General features: G+C 50.2%; 1 protein-coding gene across 12 annotated transcripts in view; it reads right to left on the bottom strand.

The window, feature by feature from the left end:
• Nucleotides 1-23,862, bottom strand: part of CCDC9 (coiled-coil domain containing 9) — a 1,357,226-nt gene that overhangs the window by 259,727 nt on the left and 1,073,637 nt on the right. For 4 of the 12 annotated variants that reach the window (XR_011302042.1, XR_011302040.1, XM_069644543.1 and 1 more), the window contains one exon: nt 3,568-3,633. The exons of 5 other annotated variants lie outside the window; for them this stretch is intronic. Coding sequence is in view for 5 of the 7 variants with exons in the window: in XM_069644543.1 (XP_069500644.1) it covers nt 3,568-3,633 (66 nt within the window). In the remaining 2 variants the exon portion in view is untranslated. Of the gene's footprint in view, nt 1-3,528; nt 3,634-23,862 lie in introns of all 12 variants that reach the window. 3 more of the 12 variants (XM_069644542.1, XM_069644548.1, XM_069644544.1) reach the window with 1 other exon arrangement.

Below are 23,862 nucleotides of genomic sequence, written 5' to 3'. Positions count from 1 at the left end.
ATCATAGAGAGCAATCGATGATAAGAGGCCAAGCATGAGCCGAGCTCATGGACTCCCGGGATTTGTACAATCTAAACCTACTAGACAAATCCTCACCGCCAGAGCTGACCTGGAAAAGCGACAGTCATAAGAGCATCATTGACTACATCTTTGCCTCCAAGGAATTCTATTCACTCATCGACTCATTCAAAGTGATCAAAACTATCCGAAGTGACCATAATCTCTTAACAGTATCATGGCCCTCACTTAAAGATACACACCAGGCAATGCTCTACCAGGTCGAAGCAAACTCGCAAGGGACCTGCCTAAAACCGACAAAAAAACCAATCAGTTTCATCACGATTGCCTACAACGGAAAGAACGTCTCGGATACAGAAGAGCCGAGAACAACAAATCTGGACTACCGCCCGTTCCTCGTTCCTTACCTACTACCCAGGCCAACAAGAAGTGGCCCAGGAAACACGCATCTTCACAGAAGCAATGAGGAATTAAGGGTAAGGAAAGCAAGCTCGAGAAAAGCCTCAAGACGTGCTCAAACGTATCCTACTCGAGAAAATGTAGCCCTTGCGGCTGATCTAAGGAAAAGTTACAAAACCTGGCTAAATACTTCCCGATGGAGATTAGATCAACATGATGCAGTTACAATGTTACGAGCCATCTGTAGCAGAAACTCCAAAGACATCTGGTCCATAATCAAAGATACAACAACATCTACAGACATAGCTATACTAAGCAGCGTCAGTGAGGAAACGTGATCGATGTACTACACTTACTTACACAAACAGCCAATAGCCAGTGAACCCGATGCAGCAAACCACGTCTCTTGCGACTGGGCCATAACATACAACAAATAAATTATCCTGAAAAAGATAAAGATCCTGAAAAATTCCAGAGCTCCGGGCCCTGATGGAATCTCTAACATTCATCTAAAGGAGGACCGGAAGATTGTGCAGCACTGATCCTAGAGATTTCTAACAGATGTCTTGCCACAAGAAACATACCTGAATCTTGTAAAACGGCCAACATAGTCCCAATATACAAGAAGAGACCAAAGAACGACCCTAAAAACTATAGTAACTTTACTTGATGTGATAGGTAAGCTATTTGGTGCCTTGATTTTGGACGAATTTCAAGACGGGCAGAAGGAGTCAAACACAGTGGACCCGTACCAATACGGCTTTGTAAAGAATCTTGGCACATCCATCAACATCATGCTGATCAGCATTCTAAAGGTGAGAGTGACGTAAGGTCACCCAATAGTTATAGCCTCCATAGACCTGGTCCAGGCATTCGACCGCGTAAACAGAGAAAAACTGTGGGATAAACTGGAAAATCAAGATGTCCATCTACCATCTTGGAACCAAAGTACTTTATAGTGACACCTCAATGAGAGTGCGATTAAACGCAACAGGCCAACTGTCAGACCCCATAAAGACAGCCAGAGGGGTCAAGCAGGGATGCCCCCTGGTCCCAGCTCTTTACAAAGCTTATATGGCCGACATCGTGGACACTGAAAACGACACTCGATCCTTCCCTCCCACAATAGGGGAGTCCAAGGTTACAAGACTCCTCTACGCGGATGATATAATTCTCTTGGACCAAACGGCTATCGGCTTACAGCGCCAACTAAACAGTCTCTCGGCATACTGAAAGAAAAATGACCTGGATCTCAACGTAAATAAAACCAAGATCATGATCATTGAAAAGACAACAAAATCGACAAGAAGATCACACTGGTTCATAAAGTCAGAAATTGGAAACGGTGGAAAGTTTCACTTACCAGGGGGTCAAAATTTCCCCAAGTAGCATAGAAATCACCATGCAGGAGCACTTTTTTTGGGAACACAAAAACACAAAAAACACTTGCAGAGCTCAAGCCTCGACTTTGGATAGAAAGTTTGGTAAATTCTCACTCCTACCAGTGACAAACTTCTTCAAAGTGAAAGCAACACCGGCAATAACATATGGTGCAGAGGCAATGCCTCAACTTCTGTCTACACTTTGGGCAAAACTCAAAGGCCGCAACGTCCTGAAACTACTAACCTCGACCCCCCCATGGCAGTAATCAGACGGGAATTGTGTTGGTCATCAATCAAATCTGTGGTCGAGAGGAACAGTGTGCTTTTCTTGGGGAAAATCCTAAGAAAGCCTCAGTCAAAAATCTTCGACATCTATAAAGAAATGACCAGCGGAAAAAGCCTGATGATGGTGGCCTGGTCAAAAAGTCAACTTGACCTGGTGGAAAAAAATTGGAAGCTCACAATGGGATCTTGAACGCATCCCGTACAAAGTTAAAGAAAAATTGAAAATTTGGGACTGGATCGAAATATTAGACAAAGCAAAGGAGTACAAATCCACCGCACACTTGACATTGAACATGCAAAAAGTGGACAAGGGCCGGAAGTACCTAAAGAAATTCCCAGACAAAGCACTTCGCACAACTTTAAGAGCCCATCTAAACGTTCTGAAAATGAACAAAGTTCTATTCTTCCGGAAACAATCTAAGAGCAATACTTGTTGCTACTGCAAGAACACTACATCGAGACAGTGGGACATGTTCTCTTATTTTGCCAAGGGACTGAAAACTCAGGCTCACATGCCTCCAACCACAGAGACAAACACCTCACATTAAACGAAGAAGCCTTGTGGAATTGGATGATAGCCACAACAAAATTCCTCCAGAGTTTGGACCTCGAAGGAAAGGCTAAAAACATAGCTCCACAGGAAGAAAATACAGAAGACTGATCGAAAAGGCACAATCACGACACATACTGTCGTTCTATTTGTAAAAATTGTCTAGTTACAATTAAACACACACACAAAAAAAATTACTGCTTCCAAATAAAATGTGGGCACAGGCTAGAAATGGATGGGCTTTCATCAGTTTTCCAATAGCAGAAGGTTTGAAGCAGGCTAGAAGGATGCTGCAGTTTGGGTGTGTTGATCTTCAAACATGCAGAAGGGTTCAGAGTTAGCTCTAGGGAGGGGCGATTCATCAACTATTACAGCCCAGCAACATACCCTTCTCTGGAACAGCTGCTGTAACATGATGTGGGAACATCTTTAATAATATGCATATTTCAATGACATACTGACATACGTTGCACCCTATATGTTGCCTTTTTCATAACTTTGGCTCCCAGAGTGCTGCTGGTGTACAATTGGGATGACCTCATTAGAAAATACAACACAAAATACATCAATAAGTCACCGTTCGCATTGACCACTATCGCATTGCCACAGTCCCATTCACAACACTGATTTTCAAAAAAGAAAGAATGACTGCAATACATGAACATAAACAGGGAATGAACGAGAAAGCAAAGCTGCATGCAGTCTTTATGGTTTCATTCCGCAAGCAGCAACAAACAAATTGCAGAGCCCAAGGTTGATGGAAAGCATGTACAAGCATTTATTTTTTCGAGACCGTGCAGTGCAATCAGCAGCCAAGAACAATGAGGAAAGAAAAGTTGAAAGCAGTCAGAAGCTTGCAAGGGAGTTAGTGGCCACTTCAGAGAGAGTTCTTACTGAAGCACACAGTCTCAAAGTTAGTGAAGTGAATCGCACCAGGGACAGGCTCCTTTTCGTCCTCGGTTGATGCCGTCTCCTCGGACTGTGCAGATTCGTTGCCCTCTGGTTTTTGGAGAGGAAAGAAAGATTTTTAAAGAATAGCTAGAAAGAGAAACGTAGACATTTCAGGCACACAGTGTACTCTTACCAAACAAACACTGACGCAGTTGTTTAAATAAACGTGTGCTTTACACTTACGAGTTACCTCTCAGGGGACGTTCTTCAAATTTTATCTCGCAGGTTATGGATGCAGTTCTAGTAAACCGTGATGCTCATATCATAGAGGTGTTAAGAACGAAGATAACCTTGCATGCCATTCAAAGGGCCATCTAGAGCCTTACTTTTCATTAGGTCATAAAAGAGAAAAATGTAGCTCTCTCGCAGACCTTCTGCATACCCAGTTCAAAATAGGCTAGCCCTCTTTCAGCTGGCACATTAAGGGTTTCCAATTGGACACCTTCATACTGGCTTGGTTCTCTGATTGATGTGGGGCATCTTGCCTTAAGAAAGATGCAGCCTGGGGTGTACTTTTGTGTACTTACTCCGAAGAAGCTTTGATCTGGAAAAAATGCAGATGCCGTTAGTGTTTATGGGTTTCACTCAAAAGGGTTGTCGCCGTACTGGTCAGACATCCAACTAAGCCATACTCAATAACTGGCCCCATATTTTCAATTAATCGTAAGAATTTCGGGTGTTTTGCAAAGCACGTTTACCTGCGCCCTTTTCTGTGACAAGTTTCACTTTGAAAAAGAATAGGTAGATGGAACATGACCAACAAGTACGGAATCTTCTGGATTTACAGTATTGTTTTATTTCTATTCTTTTAAGTCTGGGAACAAATCTCATCAGCATCCTAGAGGCATGCTGCGCTCCTGCTCATATGGAGAGAAGTCGCACAGACCCCGGTCTCACAGGAGAACCATTGCAATCTCTAATGCCTGCAAGCAGGTGAGAAAGGTTGTTCTGTAGATCCGGCATGCCCAATGCTAAGAAACACAGGCATACACACTTTAATTTAAATACAACGATGTAAACACATCCAGTACTGTGCCATGATCTGAAGGCTATATCTGCAGTATTCAGTCTAGTTCTGGGGCCCTCATCTAGAGTACTGGACCCACCTATGTGAGGCTCATCTGACATGTTGGATCTGGCACTAGGGTCGAAAACTAGGAGCGAGCACAGAGCATGCTGCACATCCAACTTCTGTGAGATGCAAACTAACATTTTGTCCATTGCATAAAACAATTCATTATGCTTTAAATGTCGTCTAGATGTCTTTAATGGTTGTTTATACACATTCCCAGATACAGAAAATGAATGCCACATAGGCTCGTTTGTATGGCACCAGTTTGCCTCAAAAGCCACAAGTAGCTCCTGGTGGCTATTGCTATGAAGCTAACCAGGCTCTCCTGGGATAGAAGCAGGCGCTAAATAGCTGCCAGAAATTCTGAGCCCTGTGGAGTACTGATTCCCCTTTCCCCAGAGCACGAGGATAAAGTAATAATCATCTCTGGTATTTTTCATTATTCTGATGGCTCATTTAAAATTCATCAGTCCTAATCTTTGCCACAAATTATCTTGCACACATGAAATGTCTGGCTTGCTACATCAAATGTATACCACACACTAAGCATGCACATTACCACTCTTTGCACACACAACATTACAATAACACAAAGAAAATATGTTAATGCTCAAAACAGGAAAGATTTGAGAGGTAACAAATACAGAACGGTTGTTTTCGTACATGCTTGATTATTCTGGGCATCCTTATGTTCAGATACGAAGAAAGTACACAGATGGAAAGGCACAAATACAAACATAATAGTGTATATTTCTACTAGAGATCCCAGCCGATCCACGTGCCAGTTAAAACGCACACGAGCAATCTTTAGAACTTTTCTCCATTAAGCACAGACAGCCCCCTATTTGAATCAAAATGCTGAGCTAGAGGTCAGGGAGGGGAGGGCGTGGCCAGCGAGCGTGCGATAAAGACGATGATCTTCGGCGCACCCGTGGCCGCCTGAAACATCCTGCAAAATCCTGCCATATGGATTGTGTAAAAGCAAAATAAAGATAACTCTGGGCTGCGGAACCTCGGAGCAATACCCGGCGGAGAACAGAGCTAAGTTCACAAAGGGAAACGCGAGATATCGGCGATGGAAGTTTCGCCCGGGAACTCCCCGAGCCTGAAGAAGATGGCCACCTCCAAGACCTGCTGAAGCGGGACAGGGATTAGCGAATGCAGCCCACAAGCCCAGACTGCTGAACGCAGCAGCCGCGCCAGCATCCCCGGGGCGATCCGAGGGTGCGCCGCCACCGAATCCTGCCGGGGAAGACCTGAGTGGGCGAGCCCCCGGCCTGTGACATCGGCTGGAACTGCTGCCGGAGCCGTGTATTGCGGCCAGGGGACGGGGTGCAGACGACTCTGCCCGCCCCCGGAGACGGAGAGCGGATCCCCCCGGAGGGGGAACCCGACACAGGCGGTGACAGCTCGGAATCCACCCCTCCGCCGCCTGGACCCCAGAACTATTGTGAACACCCACAGGTAAGCCACCACGCGGGACCTGCCAACCCGAATCAGATGTGTCCATAGGGAGTGCCCCTGGGGGAAACTGTAACTCTCACCTGACTCCCACGGGTGCGCTGGCCTGGTTCGCGCTGCTGTGACCTCGTCTAAGGTGATGCGCAGGGTTCGGAAGACGGACTGGACCGGGCCCCAGATCTGGCTTGTCTGACTCGCAGAAGTATCCTTCTGTAGGTGAGAATAGGGGGTTAACTGTCTGCGGGGTAATGCAATCGGCCTCCCACTTACCCCTCTCACCCTCCTCAAAACCCTTCTGTGCTTCCCCGTAGCGTCTCACCTTAGGGTGGTCTGGAAGGACGAGCTCTCCATCCTGCTTCTGATGCAGGGGCGCGTTGGTATCCAGTTACGTCACTGGATTTTCGGATGGGTGAGAACCAAACTTGCTTGGCTTCCAGGTAAGTTTTTCTATAAGTGGTTCCCCTTGTGTCCATGCATTAATGTTCTAATGCTAGTGTCTTTTTCCCCATAGGGGCCGGGGTACGGAATGCCGGGGAACAGGCACCGACCCGAGGTGAGCGGTGAAATCCTTGTGGAAATCAGGTAAGTCTTTAATGTGTGTTTTGGTAATGTCTTTTCATTCACTCATTAACGCTGATGTCTTTTTTCCCCTTAGGGGCTAGGGTCCGAAAATGCCTGGATGCGGCGCGGACCCGAAATGAAAAGGGAATGACCCAACAGGTAAGTCTTGACATGGAGTTTTAGCTTCCCTTTTCCCTTCTTTCTCTCACCTTTGTTCTTGTCTTTTTCTCCCTAGGCGCGGGGGCGCGACTGCGAATCCGGATGGTCGCTGCTGAACATGGAGGCGCCCTGTAAAGGTGAGTAGAATGCGGCGCTGCAGCGATCGATGCGATGTGCTTTTAAAAATAAATGTCTTCCTTTTCAGGATTGTCGGCGAAATGCCTCTGGGATGCAGATTTAGCAGGTGAGGCCTTTTCCTTCTTCTGTTCTCTTGTTCCCTTCCTTTGCAGGTGATTCAGGATGCTGGCAGGTGTGGCAGAAGTAAAGTTGCAGGAGCAGACACAGTGAGCGTCCAGTTGCTAGATGCAGAACAACGCGAAGCACGTGTGGCTGATCGGGTGTGGTTTAAATAGCCTTGGAAGAAGTTCCTAGAATGTGTCCTTCCTCCAATCAGGTATGTATCCTTCCCCGACCACGCCCGGGTGGTAAATGAGTCCCACAGGTAAAGTAGTTCCTTTCAGGCCTCAAGGAGGCCGGGGTTCTGCAGCATGGTCTGCATCAGGTAAGTGCACCCAAACACTTTCATAATGAGCCTGGCGCCTATGGCGCCAGGACTGATGTTTTCTATGAGCCTGGCGCCATGGGCGCCAGGACGCTGTCCAAAGGGCCCCTTATAAGGGGTTGCTGGGACCTTCCCCGGGGACTTGATGTCCGCTTTCGGGGACGCAGGGCCTGAGCCGGCTCCCCGGGAGCGGGCATCGTGACAGAAACAGCAACTTACACCCGTACACGCAATAAGGGCAGAAGCATACCGACACCTCCAGTGCGCAAAAGAAGCCAATCCTGACGAACGGGGCCTCCTCCACTGGCACTGACAGATGTACGGGGCCCTACACAAAGCAACACCATGGGCAAAGAAAAAAGCAGAAAGACCTCGACACAAAGCACCATGGACCAATACGCCACAAGCACATCCATCGTACAGGGCACTGAGGACCATGGGGTGACCCCGCCTCCGCCAGACAAGACCCTCTCGCTCAAGGATGTGATGGCCGCCATCGCCAGCTCGCGTTCCTCGGTGGAGCAAAAAATGGACTCCATCTCTACCGACGTCTCCTTCCTCCGCCATGACCTCCAAAAACTGTCATCCCGAACTAGGGAGGCGGAACAACGTATCTCCGGTGTGGAGGATGGCCTCGGTGGGGTGCACCAACAATTGGCGCAAGCACTAACCAGATTGAAAACCCTGGAGGCCCGAGTGGATGAGGGAGAAGGCAGGTCCCGCCGCAACAATATTCACATCCTGGGACTGCCGGAACGCGAAGAGGGACCCAGCATGGAGCTTTTCTGGAGGAATGGTTGGCAGCCCTGTATGCGCCAAAGACTCTCTCGAACTTTTTCTCGGTGGAACATGCACACCGCATACCCGCAGGCCGCTCGACCCCAGGGCGCACCACCAAGGACAATCATCGCAAGGCTCCTCAATTATCGAGAGAGGGACGCCATCTTACAAATGGCCCGAACCAAAGGGACAATGACATATAACGGAGCCAGAATTGCATTCTATCCAGACTATACCCGCAAGGTCTAGAAAGCCAGACAATCCTTCGAGCATCTTAAAAGGAAGCTCCACTCTATGAACGCGAGATACGGGTTGCTGTTCCCGGCCCAGTTGAAAATCCAGCATGAAGGTAAAACCGTCCACTTCACCGTTCCTCAGGAAGCCTGGAAATGGGCCGAGACCCATATCGTAGGGGACTGGACTGCACATGTTCAAAACCGCAGAGGTAGACCAAGACTCCGATCACGGGGAGATGGACCCGCCCAACGACCCATACCGGTGATCCCAGCGGACCCGGATGAAGACCGCGATCCCCGATAAGGTTCCTGGAACAGTCATGTTGGCCAGAGAGGGGAACTCACGGTAACATCAGTACCCTCAACGATCAATCCTTTTCTTGGCAACCAATTGCAATGCAACGCTCCTCCCGGGACGACACCAGTGATGGGACGCCGTCGCTCCCACACAATTGATCAGAGAGTCACGCGCTGCCATCGCTAACACACCATGCCATCGGCGGACACCACGCCCCTGATTCGAGTCACCAGACCCGCAAGCGAGTAGTAAGTTGGTGGGAAGGTGACCACAGTTCACATTAAGTTAATCTGGCGACACAGTTTTGAGCGCCAGTGGAGTTTGGGCAACAGATACTTCATGTTGGGGAGGAGTACGGGGAGGGGGGGGGAAGGGTACAGTTCTATGTTAGTTACTTTCCAGGAAATCACACTATATCCACATTGATCAAGATGCCACCGAACACACCATGTCCGATGCCAACGCCTCCACCTCACACATACGCCACATCTCCACGGCCAAACGCACCCATCTGGCACAACCTTCCAGATCTCTAGACAGCAATGACCACACAGCACCAAGATGACCCCTCTTATGGAAACGCAGTAGCCCCAATGACACCCAACGAACACCACAGTTCACTCAAAATCATTACTTGGAACGTAAATGTCATGGGCTCAAGTATAAAACGCTGATTAGTCACGCAATTCCTTAACAGACGCTCTCCCGACATAGCCCTCCTAACCGAGACCCACTTAGCGGGTTCAACCTGCCAGTTCTTTTGCAGAACTAATTACCGACTAGCATACCATGCAGGGTACACGATGGGCTCCCGGGGCACCCTGATCCTTTTACATAAGCGACTCCTGTTTGATCTATCTGCTGTGGTACAGGACCCCTCGGGCCGGTTTGTGATGATCCGGGGCGTGCTGAGGGGAGAGACAGTGGCCATTCTAGCGATATACTCCCCGCCGGGGTTGGCGGAGGGTCTCCTGAGGAAGGTGACGGCCCTGATGGCACAACAGCAAGCAGAGGTGTGGATCGTGGGGGGGGATTTTAACAATGTTATTTGCAACACACTTGACCGGACCCACATCCGCAGCCTGAACCCAGACCATCCCACGCGGCTGGCGACCTTCACATCAGCGATTGGTCTGAGCGATGTGTGGAGAGAACTCCACCCTACAGACCAAGGATTTTCCTTCCACTCAGGGGTCCATGCATCCTTATCCAGGTTGGATTACCTCTTCCTCCCGGCCCCAGAAGCATATAAGGTTAAATCGGCAGATTCCCTTCCCCGGGGCATATCAGACCACTCTCCCCTGGAGGTGACGCTCCGTACGGATCGTCCCCTGCCGCCCAAAACATGGCGGCTAAATGGCTACTACCTGGGCCTCCCCGAGTTCGTGGAGCACATCACTGACAAATCCAATGAATTCTTTGAGATCAATACGGGCTCGGTAGAGGACCCTGTGATATTATGGGAGGCACACAAGACAGTGCTTAGGGGGGGGGGGAAATGACAGCCTGGATCTGTAACCAAAAGAGAGAACATCACAGGAAGGTGACACAGGCAGAGGAGGAAGTAAAGAAATGGGAAACCAGATATATACATCTAACGCTTCCCCGGAAATACACCACTCCCTCCTGAAGGCTAGAGCATCACTCCATAACACGGAGCTTGATAACGCACGGCAGGCGCATTGGGAATCAAAGACCAGAATTTATCAGCAAGGGGACAAAGCCGGCAAACTATTGGCATGGCTGGAAAGACGGGAGGAGGGGCACAGACATGTCAGACAGATCACCGGGGGCCAGAACGGGCCGGCCCAAACAGACCCAGAAATAGCGGAGGCCTTTGCCAAATTCTATACTACGCTTTACGCCGCCCCAACGGTCCCCTCAGACGCTTTCCTCCTGGATGAGATCGTGTTTCCGCAGTTATCGGAATTGCAGAGGACTCACTAGGACAGGGGATTAGACGAAACCGAAATAACGGAAGCCATGACCCAGCTACAATCTGGGGAGACACCTGGCCCGAATGGCTTCATGGCCGAGACCTGCAAGAAATTGGGCAGCAATAAGATGGCCGCACCCCTCCGGGACCTATTCCTCGCCACCAAAGAACAGGGCACCCTCCCACCGGATCTACGAATGGCCAACATAGTGGTCATTCCCAAAAAAAGGCAAACCCACGATCAGTGGACATCGTATAGGCCGATATCGCTTCTCAATAGTGAAACTAAATCCTTGCCAAAGTACTGGCCAACAGGCTCCAAGGGGTAATACCCTCACTGGTCCATCAAGATCAATGCGGCTTCATGCCGCAAAGATCGACCACAATGAACCTATGCCGATTGCACCTGCTATTGGAAGAGGCCCCAACCCTTAACACTCCACTCGCACTCCTCGCAATTGATTTCGAGAAAGCGTTTGATTAGGTGGTGTGGGCTAGCCTCTGGGCAACAATGAGGCGCATGGGCATCGGCGAAACCTTCCTTAGCTGGATTCAACTCCTATACGAAACCTCACTAGCTACAGTTAGGGTGAACCGCTGGACCTCCGGGACCTTCCCCCTGGGCAGAGGCAACCGGCAGGGCTGTCCTCTATCTCCCCTCCTCTTCGCCCTAGCAATCGAGCCACTGGCCCGATGGCTCCGACAGGTCACCACGTGGTCCGGATTCTGTTGGCCAAATGGACGGGGGGACAAGCTTTCCCTTTATGCGGACGACCTATTACTCTACCTGAGTAATCCAGGCCAAGCATGCCCAATCATAACCCAAATGTTATAGACCTATGGAGACTTCAGTGGCCTTAGAGTAAACTGGGGGAAATCAGTTCTCTTCCCAGTAAAAGGGGATGATCTGGCAATCCCCCAGGACTCCCCATACCAAATAAAAAGAGAAGGCTTCCGCTATCTGGGCATATGGGTTTCCGGGGTTCTCTCAGAATATGTGCGTCACAACCTGCACCCACTAACGGCCCGCTTCGCGGGGGATGTACGACATTGAATGCACCTCCCCCTCACACTCATGGGAAGGGCGGCCCTCTTCAAAATGATGCCACTTCCACGGTTTCTCTAAGTACTGCAGAACGCCCCACTGGCCATACCAAACTCGGAATTTGTCCGGGTGGAACGCCTCCTCAGGGAATTGATATGGAAGGGGGGGGGGGGGGGGACCTCGAATTGCGCTGACCACGCTGCAGCGATCGATCTGGGAGGGGGGTATTGGAGTCCCACACCTGAAGTCCTACTACGGGGCCAGTCAACTAAACATAGTCAATGACCACCTCCATGGGGACCGCGACCTACCACACATTAGAGCAGAACTACCCTTCAGGCAAGACACCCCACCACTCCCAACAATGTATCAACGCCTATCCAGACCCCCCTCACAGACAATGTCCTCTCACATCGCGATCGTCTGGAGGCAGGCAAACAAGCACATAGGCTGCGGGAACAAGATTATCATGGCACAACCACTATGGAATAACCACATGCTGATGGAAGTGTGGAAGCTGCCCGCCTGGACCCGGTGGGTGAGGGCCAGAATAACCACGATAGGAAATATCTTAACAGAGGGCTCTATTCTTTTGTTTGAAATGCTCCAGCAGGAATATGGTATTTCGGCAGCAGAACACTACCGCTACACACAATTATCACATGCACTCAGTGGCCACAGGCAAGAACTTGCTGATGCCCCAGATTACACGCCCCTGGAACGCAACTTACTTCCACAACACATCCCCACCAAGGTAACTACCAGTCTATATAAAGCTATTAATGCATTCGCCACCCCAGAGCTGACCAGCCTCAAAGCCAGATGGGAACGGGATGTCAGTGACATTGAGCCCGAGGACTGGATCCAGGTTCTCATGCATCCATGTGAAATCTCTATAGACTCCAGAATAAGACTGATACAGCTAAAGATACTTCACAGGGTATGCTACCCCCGAATGGCCCTTTTTGGTTGCGGAAGGGCAACGGATCCAAACCACTCCCAACAATGTATCAACGCCTATCCAGACCCCCCTCACAGACAATGTCCTCTCACATCGCGATCGTCTGGAGGCAGGCAAACAAGCACATAGGCTGCGGGAACAAGATTATCATGGCACAACCACTATGGAATAACCACATGCTGATGGAAGTGTGGAAGCTGCCCGCCTGGACCCGGTGGGTGAGGGCCAGAATAACCACGATAGGAAATATCTTAACAGAGGGCTCTATTCTTTTGTTTGAAATGCTCCAGCAGGAATATGGTATTTCGGCAGCAGAACACTACCGCTACACACAATTATCACATGCACTCAGTGGCCACAGGCAAGAACTTGCTGATGCCCCAGATTACACGCCCCTGGAACGCAACTTACTTCCACAACACATCCCCACCAAGGTAACTACCAGTCTATATAAAGCTATTAATGCATTCGCCACCCCAGAGCTGACCAGCCTCAAAGCCAGATGGGAACGGGATGTCAGTGACATTGAGCCCGAGGACTGGATCCAGGTTCTCATGCATCCATGTGAAATCTCTATAGACTCCAGAATAAGACTGATACAGCTAAAGATACTTCACAGGGTATGCTACCCCCGAATGGCCCTTTTTGGTTGCGGAAGGGCAACGGATCCAAACTGTTTGAAATGCCGGGTGGGGGGGAAGAGGGCTCCTTCATCCATCTCCTCTGGGACTGCCCTAAAATCAAGACCTTCTGGACATAATGCTTACAAATTTTGGCAAGAGCACTGGGTCGCACGATAGAATTGCGACCCGCAATAATGTTACTGGGGGTACCAGATGAGAACATCTCGAACAAATGGGAGGGCATTCTTCTCTCCACAGAAATGGGCCTGATAAAACGTGACATTGCACAGAAATGGGGAGCCCTGGAGTGCCCGACAGCGGCTCAGTGGTCCAACGAAATGGACATCTACGCGGCGAAATAACTTTATACTGCACGGGGATGCCCGGCAAAGGTCACAAAAATCTGGGGAAAGTGGGAAGAACGTGTGACCTGAGATCGGTCTGAGGGGTGGGAGAGCAGGAAGCGCAGGAGCACAACATGGACACGGCAACAAACATATTACTGGAAAGGTGATGTACAAAGTGGCAAGAGACGAACAGATCGACGATCGACCCGGCAAAGGGAGAGGGAGTGTGGGGGGAAACAGTTGGTATGTTTTATGAATGTTCAAAAACCTTCAATAAAATATGTTATTAAAAAAAAATGCTGAGCTAGAGATCCCATACGCATGAAGAATAATAAGGATTCATTGTTGCAGCGTGATGTGTATAGTTCTTCATCTGACATACTGAAGAACATCAACGGAAATGGAGGGGGAAGAGACGGAAGACCGTTCTGACAAACCCCCGTCTCAGAAAAGATAGAGCCTAGGAAAGGTGTGCTTGGAAGTCTAAGTTGTAGGCTTGCAAACGTTCAGCCCAAGATAATGTGCGACTCGTGTACTGAAAAACTGGGCATGGGAAGACGACTTTACAAGCTCATAAAACAATTCAATGTACAACTAACATTTCTGGTTCATGTTGGAATAACAAATAATCTTAAATCAATATGAACTTGCAAGTCCTAACGATTTATCCAACCAAACCTAAGAATCGTATCACACAAAAGGCAACAAGTGCCAGGCAACTGCCTGAAAGTGGGTTTTACATACAACCCTCCACTACCAAAAGCAAAATAACAATGACATCCAATAAAGGTCTAGAAATAAGAGGAAACTGTTTGTAGATCCAAACAATTCACAAAGTACTGACCATAACAAGTATCGTTTACTATCTAGCAATCTGAGGGACGTCTCGAGTATAACATTTAATACGCCTCCTTATTAATTCATACTACTCAGTTTTCACGGCCATCAGTCGTTGCAAAGACAGTCATTTCACTCCACAAAGTTTTACTGTTCACTCAAGAAAAAGTCACCTGATGCACAGCATCACTCAAGCTCCCTACAAAGGAATGGCGATGGCACAACCAAAAGGATGTGGACCAGATCTTTCAGACGATGTAATCTTTCATCTTTTAACATAATTTCATGACATTTCGCCCACCATTTTACGAGCTCTTGTAACTTGTATGATTTCTTTAAGAGAGCCTCCTTTTTGTCCCCGTATACACCCCACATCTTAACCTTCCTTCCCCTTGCTCATAAAACTACCCCTGAAGATGGAAAAAGGGAAAACATTTCTAGTGGTTTATATGCATATATTTAGGGTAGTGGGCTACAGCTAATTCGTGATGAAATATTCACTCAATTCAGTCCAACTATACATACAAAAGTGCTCCCACAAGCTGTTTTTGCTAATTTATATTTTGCATATCCAAAAACCAGCCAGACTGCATCTGGGTGCAGATGTTAAGAATCAAAATACTGGAGCAGAGAAGGAATCAAAAGATGTGTACTGAAAAGCTACGTTTTAATTTTTTTCCAAAACATTGATAAGGAATTGATTTTGCAAAGGTCAGCTGGTAGGGAATTTCAGGCTTGCGGCCAAATATGGAAACACATCTATCACCACAGTGAACAAACTTGGATGAGGGGATTATCAGGAAATTGCAGACCAGAGCCTGCTTTGGTTGATAGGTAGATTTTTTAACAGAGATAGTTCATAACAGAGGTCATGAAGGCACTTACACACCAGGCAGAGGGTCTTAAAGAGGACCCCCTGCGGAACCAGAAGCCAATGCAGGTTCCTACGAAACTTTGAGATGAGAGTAGCTCTAGTGGCTACATTTTGAAGACCTTGTACTTGGTTCTTTGCAATGCCCATAAGAATGGCCTTACAATAGTCTAGTTTAGAGTTCACGAAAGCTCCTACAACAGGCCTATCTTCGCAAGAAATCAGAAGTGAAGAGGCATTAAAAGTCTATTTTGAAAATAAATATTTCTGACAATCTCACTATCTTAAAGATTACAATTCAGATTCACCTGCCAGACTCAGCCAAGATTTGTTACTTTGGAGACAAAAACCGTTCAAACATCAAAAATAGCTGGGCAGGGGACAGATGGATACATATCTGAGTTGCTTATGGGATCCAAGAACAATAAGGTACACGTTAACTACCCGTAACTGTTGTTCTCCAGCATGGGTTCAGATGCTCATGAATATTCCCCGTCAGGCCAGGAATCCTCGGTAAAAAAGAAAGCAGTCTTGCTTTCAAATCTTGAAATCTGCATTTCTCCCATTAACCAATCACTGGAGACAGTCATACTACACCGATCCAATGACTAGCGTCTCTCTAAATCCCACCCCTGGCGGCCATCTTCAAATTTGAAAGCACGTGAGGTGCCAGTATGGACCCAGAAGAGCCACAGCAGGGAAGGACGGAGGGTTTGCATGTGAATCCACGCCAGACAATGCTGTAGAACAATAGGTACAGGTAAATAACTTGTACTGGCATGGATTCACATGCTCATGAATACGGTTATACTGCAGTACATATACACAACCACAGGAGGTGGCCAGGCTCAACAGCAGTACATCCACTTACCGCTGGAACAGACTCACCTCAAACAAACAGGTTGCATAGCACCACTAGGCCGACTCTTGAATCCTCCCTGGAATCCTTGTCGAGGCAGTAGAACTTTGTGAAGGTGTGCGTAGACATCCACATAGCAGCCCTGCAAATGTCCAGCAGGAGAACCCCAGAGAAAAGCGCTGTTGTCGCAATGATGGCTCTGGTGGAATGTGCACTCGGCCGGCCTGGAAGCGGTCTGTTGGCCAGGCGATGCCAGTGCATGATGCAGCCAGAGAACTACCTGGATATGGAAGCCTGCGACAGGGCCTTCCCGTGATTCAAAGGTCTAAAATTCACAAAGAGTTGTGATGTCTTCTGAAAATCGCTTGTGCGGGCTACATATAACTTCAAGGCACAAGCAACGTCCAGCGTATGCAGTGATCTTTCAGCGGCTGAAGAAGGATTAACGAAGAAGACTGGAAGCACCAAGAGTTTGTTAAGGTGGAATTCAGACAGAACCTTTGGCACAAAGGTGGGGTGGGTATGAAGCAGCACCCTTGCAGCATGAAAAGACAGGGTGTTTGCATGAGAGCGCCTGGATCTCCCTGACCCGCCTGGCCGAGGTGATGGCCACCAGAAACACTATCTTCCAGGGAAGACATCTCAGCAGAGCCTGATGCAATGGCTCGAACGGAGGCCGCATGAGTTTAGTAAGAATGAAATTGAGCTCCTGCGCTGGGCAGGAGCCTTCACTGCGGAAAAGTCCTGAATAAACCTTTCAGAAATTCTTTGACGGGCCTGTGAGACCACAGCGAGGTCCTACCCGGCGATCCCGTGTACTGGGAAAAGGCCGGCAGGTACACCTTGATGGAGGCATGGGCCAAATCAGCCTTGGCTAATGACAGCAGGTACGGCAGTAGCTGACGAGCTGTGACACAGAGTTATCTTCTGCGCTCTGCACCACACAGTGAAGGGTTTCCATTTGTGGCAGTTAACATGAAAGTGCAGAGGATGTTCTAGCCTTGGCCAGTACCTTCCTGCATTCCAGAGGAATGTCATAATGTCCAAACTCTAGGGCTGCAGGAGCCAAGCCGTGAGGTTCAGTGATGCTGGGTCTTGGTGCAGTATCCTTCCTTCTCTGGATAGGTCGTCGGAACCAGATCTGGCACGGCCATGTCGGGGAGATCATTATCTTTCTGTGGCAGCGTTTGAGAGGGTTTATCACACAAAGCAATAGAGGTATTGGAGGTATTGGATGGAACGCCTACAGGAACATGTCCATCCATGTGAATGCAGACACCAGTTGGGGGACCCTGCTGGTGAAGGCTTGGCACTTCGAGTTTGCTGCTGTCGCAAAGATGTCTGTGCCTGCTGGAGCTCTGACTCGTGGCAGGATCGCTGCTGCTGTGGGAATCAGCGATGGTGTTCTTGATGCTCACCAAATGAAGAAGGGATGGGAAACATGTCCTGAACAATTGCCCAGTGCCACAGGACCTGCATTCCAGGTCGAGAGCAGGGGAGGTGGTTTCTCCCTCTTTCCAAATGTAGAACATGGTGTTGTCCTTGAAGATCCTCACCACCCGTCCCTACAGAAGAGGTAGGAAAGTATTGATGGCCCAAAACAGGGCCTGAAAATCAAGAACACTGATGTGCAGATCCTTCTCCTCCGGGTCCCGGAGGCCTCTGGCGTGGAACTGCCTAGGGTGTGCCTCCATCCATCTAGAGAGGCGTCCATGGTGACCGTAGCCTGGAATGCGGGAGCCTGAAATGGGCCCCCTTGTGTGAGATGCTGGCACTCCCCCCAAATTGAACGACATGCCGGAAGACGGTGTTGAGGGCAAGCTTGTCTGTCCACATGCCCGTAAACTGGAGCCACCTGGCTTCCAGAAACTCCTGTAGAGGTCTCAACTGTAGCCTGCAGAATGGAATCAGGTAAATGCAGAATGACATACCTAGCAGCGACTTGATGGCGTGCACCCTTGCGGGCTTGGCTGAAGCCAGGCGATGCACGTTCCCCAACATAGCTAACACCCTCTCCTCGGAGGGGAACGCTAGAGATGCCACGGTGTTGAGGCGGGCGCCCAGGAACAGAGCGTTCTGTGATGGCACTACACAGGATTCGGAAAGTTGTTAGAGAATCCGAGATCCGTCAGAAGGCGTATGGTCTCCTTGGTGTGCTGCACAGCCATGGCCTGAGAGGGGGACCGGATGAGCCAGTCCAGTTATGGACAGACGTGTATGCCCTTGAGACGCAGGTGCGCTGCGAGGCCAGGCACTTTGTGAACACCCTTCGCGCCGTTTTGAGGCCAAAGGGCAGAGCCTTGAACTGATAGTGATGTCCCAGAACGACAAAGTGCAAGAACTTCCAATGCTTTGGGTGTATGGGCCGTGGAAGTAAGCATCCTCTAGATCTATCGTTGCTAGAAAATCTCCTTCCTGCAACGTGACCATCCTGAATTTTCAAGGACTTCAAATATTTGATGAAGTGCAGCAAGTATAGGATCAGACGCCACCCCCAGACTTCTTGCGGACCAGAAAGTGTCTGGAGTACACTCCGGAGCCTGTCCCTTTTATTTTTTAACATGGCCTGTACTTCTCGGATCAGCTAGGCCTGTGACTGGCCCCTGTATGGCTCTTGCTACGTGGAGTGGGAGGGCTGTCGATACGAGGTGGATGCATAGCCCTTAGAGGATCGGTTTAACTTCCCGCTGGAGGATCGAAAGGACAAAGACTGCCGCTGCTGTAAGCGATCTTGCTGTTTCAGTGTCTGTTTTTATCACCTACAGCATTTTGTCCACCACCTTGCTGAGGAAGTTATCCCCATCGAAGGGCAGATCCACTACCACGGCCTGGACGTCAGGACTAAAGTTAGGTCGAAAGTTAGTGGCCTTCAGCCTGCCTTTGCGCCAGAGTGCCACTCCGTTCCCCATTTGACGCAAACCTGACTCTGCAACATCCAAAGCTACTGTGATGGCATGGTCAGAGGCCACCTCGCCTTCCTGAAATAGGGCTAAAGCCTCAGTCTGGTCATCCAGCATGAATTCCAGGAGTGGGCCCAGCTTGAACGACAACTCCCGGTCATAACAGGCCAGGGTATTGGCGGCCTTCACAGTCGATTCGGAGGTATAGATTACATGCTTGCCTATTGCATCCAGCTTAGAGTTGGAGGATGGGTTTGCAGACCGCTTACTGGCTGCCGCAAAAACCAGAGTCCAGGGATGGCTGCAATCTAAGGCATTTCGGGGCTGAGTCAAGCAAACTGTATTTCTTCTCAAGCCTGACCAGTTTTGCTGGTGTGCAGCTTGGGGTCTTCATCAGAGCCAGGCATTCATCCCAAACCTCATCCAGCAGAGGAACAGACATCACTGTCCTCCTGCCCGATGTGCACCTCTGGTAAAGAAATCCCTCCTTTTCCTCGGGTGCCAAGTTGAACAGGGTAGATGCCCTTGAAAGCATGGAGTGGCATGAACCCACCTCATCAGGAAGAGATGCCCTGGGGACATCGACATCCAATGGTTCGCCATCCGCTGGCACAAAGTCAAACTCAAACATCTCTGTGGTGCCCGTATCTATGCCCGTTCTATTATCTATATGGGGTGGATTCCCTACCGGTACCACTGGAGTGGGGAGGGGGGAGTGGCGTTGGCCGTCTCAGTATTAGATGGCGCTTTGGAGTAGCAGCGTGGTGTCTGTGCCAAGGTCTCAAAAGGCATGTGCCTGGGGGTGCTCCCCGTCGGGGCCACGGGGGGGAGAAAGCCGCGGCTGCATTTCAGACACCAAAGTATGTAGAGTAGTCAGAATATCCAGGGACATCTCTCTAGGGCCCTGTTGAAGGACCATTGGGGCAGGCACTGACATAGGACTAGTGCGCCTTGCCGGGATTGATGGCCAGTCCTGTCCCAGAGGGCGGTTTTCTACACCCATCAGACTGTGGCCGCCCCGAGTAGTCACCTTCTTGTATGGACTCATCATCTGAGTTTGTGTAAATCGCCATGATAGGATCTCTTGTGACCTCCCTTAGACCCACCAAAGGTCTGGGTAGAAAATCTGTCTGCAGCAATAGCTCCCTTGATTTTCCTGTCTCCTTTGGGAAAGAGGAAATGACTGGGGCCTTCACAGGATGAGTAGTTGTGGTCGAGTAGGTCGTAGTCGTGGCCTAGGGAGGCAGTGTAACCCTTGTTTACTTTTTTGCCATTGATTTTGCTGCGGTCGTTGGCGGGTCAGTCGATGGGGAAGCAGCCACGGACGTCGATGGGCAAACGTCGACTGTGTATTGGTCATCGTAGCCGTGGTTGACGGCAGTCTCGCAGATGGGGGCCTCTGCTTGTGAGGCGCTGACTGTCGTTGCTGGCTAAGTCGTGGACATGGTCGTTTACCAGGACCTCAGAGTGCCTTCCTTACGGGAATGTTTCCTCCGTCTATCCTTCGACAAAAGGCCATGCTTGGAAGGTCTCTATGAGGATACACAACTCACTAGCAAGCTTACAGTCGATGGGGAACGCCAATGAAAGCGCATGTGCTCCAAACTGGGACCTGTGGCAGCGGCGTGCCACGTCAGATCTGCAGCGTGGTGCTTGGCCTTTCTGTGGACATCCTGTGAGGGGAACATCCTTGGCTGATCGCGACCTATTCCCCAGAGGAGAGCACTCCAAAGTTCGTCCGGACCTGGGGAAGGCCGTGCGCGCCCAGAGGATGCACCTGGTGCCCTTTTTTTCTTCAGCCACGCCAGCAACCTGCAGTAACTGCCCCACTCGATATTGGCGGGGAAACCTCGCCAGATGTCGCATCGGTCCTCTTCAAGATCAGGATGCAAACAATAGTGGGACCTCGTGTGCCGGTCTTTCACGTAGATGTTCCTCAAGCCACATCAGGAGCAGAGCCTGACAGACTCTGCTTGCCTTCCTTTGACATGGCGGGCACGAAGTAGGCCTCAACTAAGCCTTCCGAACATGAAAATCAACGATCCGACGATGTAGTGGTTGCCCTTCACTGGCCCTTCAATACATAAAAGAGACCTGCTCCTACCATCTTAGATTATTAAAAGCACTGAGGCCTTACCTATCAGAGGATAAGGAACAAGTTACTTACCTGTAACTGTTGTTCTCCAGCATGGGTCTGGCATGGATTCACATGCTCATGAATATTCCCCGTCGTCAGGCTGGGAATCCTCGGTAAAGAAAAATCAGTATCAGTTTCGTTTCTGATCTGTCTTTCGTAGTAGTAACCAATCACTGATCTCTGCATCATACTGACCACAGCCAATGACTGCCATCTCCCTAAGCCCCGCCTCTGGCAGCCATCTTCAGATTTGGTAGCATGTGAAGTGGCAGTATGACCAAGTGAAGAGCCGCAGAGGGGTAGGTGGGAGGGTTCACATGTGAATCCATGCCAGACCCATGCTGGAGAACAACAGTTACAGGTAAGTAACTTGTTCCTTCTCCAGCATGGGGTCTGGCATGGATTCACATGCTCATGAATACAAGATTAAATAGCAGTACACACATGCACGACCACGGGAGGTGGCAAAAGGCTCAACATTAAGCAATACAAAAAACTCAACATTAAGCATCTCTTACCTCCTCACCAGGCTCACCTTAAGCAAACAGGTTGCGCAGCACTGCTTGGCCGACCCTGGACTCCTCCCTGGAATCCCGATCGACGCAGTAGAATCTCGTGAAGGTGTGCGTCAACCTCCACGTAGCAGCCCTGCAGTTGTCCAGCAGGGCCCCACCAGATAGGAACGGCGTAGTAGCAGCGATCGCTCTGGTCGAATGGGCTCTCGGACGGCCTGGCAGCGGTCGGTTAGCCAACCGGTGGCAGTGCATGATGCAGCCGGAGAGCCATCTGGAAATAGAAGACAGAGAGCCTTCCCTTGATTCACAAGTCCAAAGTTCATGAATAGCTGTGATGTCCTCCGAAAACTCTTTGTGCGGTCCACGTAGAACTTCAGCGCTCTAGCCACATCCAGCGAATGCAAAGTCCTCTCGGCCGGCGACGAAGGAGACGGGAAGAAAACAGGTAACACCAGGGGCTTGTTAAGATGGAAGTCCGACGGCACCTTGGGCATAAAGGAGGGGTGCGTCCTAAGCACCACCCTCGAGGCATGGAAAGTCAAGTACGGTGCTTTGCAGGATAGGGCCTGGATCTCTCCCACTTGTCGTGCGGAGGTAATGGCCACCAGGAATGCAGTCTTCCACGACACAAACTTCATCGGTGCGGAGTACATCGGCTCGAATGGGGGCCCCATGAGCCTGGTCAGCACCACGTTAAGTTCCCACGCCGGGGCCTTCACCGGCGGGAACGACCGGAACAGTCCTTTCATAAACTCTTTTACCAGTCGATGGGACCACAGGGACGTCCGTCCTGTGGTTCTGGTATATTTGGAGATCGCCGCCAGATGAATCTTAATGGAGGCATGGGCTAGCCGAGCCTTTGCCAGCGATAGCAGGTACGGCAGCACCTGAGGGGCCGTAATCCGTAGGGGGTTGATCTTCTGTGCTCAGCACCAGATAGAGAACCTCTTCCACTTGTGACCGTAGCATTTGAGAGAGTCGAGGACGCCCTGTCCTTTGCAAGAACCTCTCTGCAGTCGGCCGGTATATCGTACCCTCCAAATTCTAGCGCTGCAGGAGCCAAGCCTGCAGGTTCAGCGACGCCGGGTCGTGGTGGAAGATGGCGCCTCAAACTCTGGAGAGCAGATCCGCGTCCGCCGACAGCTTGATGGGAGGGGACGTTGACAAGTCCAGAAGGTCCGGGAACCAGATCTGCCTCGGCCACGCCGGTGCGACGAGGATCATCCTGCACCGGGACCTCTTGAGCTGGTTGATGAGTCGAAGCAGCAACGGCAACGGAGGGAACGCATACAGGTATAGGCCGTCCCAGGGGAACGAGAACGCATCGCCCATGCTTCTCGGCTGGGGAAACCTGCTGGCGAACCTCTGGCACTTCGAGTTCTTCGCTGTTGCGAACAGGTCGATTTGGGGTTTGCCCCATCGTCGGAAAAGATGATCCACCTGATCCTGGCGCAGTTCCCACTCGTGACACGTGCGCAGCTCCCTGCTGAGCGAATCGGCGATGGTGTATCTTTCTCCTGCCAGGTGGAAGGGAACCAGGAACATCCCTTGGGCGACCGCCCAGTGCCACAGATCCTGTACCTCCTTGGATAGGGCTGGGGATCTGGTGCCTCCCTGCTTCTGTATGTAAAACATTGTTGTGGTGTTGTCTGTGAAGATCTGCACCACCTTGCCCTTGAGCGACGGGAGGAACGATTTGAGAGCCCAGAACACGGCTCGGAGTTCCAGGATGTTGATGTGCAGGAGCTTCTCCTCCGGGAGCCAGAGGCCTCTTGCGTGGAGATCCCCGGTGTGGGCGCCCCAACCTTCCAGGGAGGCGTCCGTCGTCACCGTCTCCTGGTACGCCGGCGTCTGAAAGTCCTTGCCCGCCGTGAGGTGCGCTCGAACGCCCCACCACTGAATCGCCAGTCGGAACACCTCGTTGAGGGGGACCCCGTCTTCGAAGGTGCCCGTCGCCTGCATCCAACGGGCGTCGAGAAATTCTTGAAGAGGGCGCATCCGTAGTCTGCAGAGGCGCACCAGGTAGATGCAAGAGGACATCATCCCCAGGAGGGACTTGATGGACCTCACCCTGGCCACGTCCGTGGCTAGCAGGTGCTGCACTTTGCCCAGAATGG

Source organism: Ambystoma mexicanum, chromosome 2p (assembly GCF_040938575.1).
Source record: "Ambystoma mexicanum isolate Mex_15411 chromosome 2p, UKY_AmexF1_1, whole genome shotgun sequence".
Taxonomy (NCBI): domain Eukaryota; kingdom Metazoa; phylum Chordata; class Amphibia; order Caudata; family Ambystomatidae; genus Ambystoma; species Ambystoma mexicanum.
The sequence above is the reverse complement of the archived record's forward strand: the minus strand, read 5'-3'. Positions and strand labels throughout refer to the sequence as shown.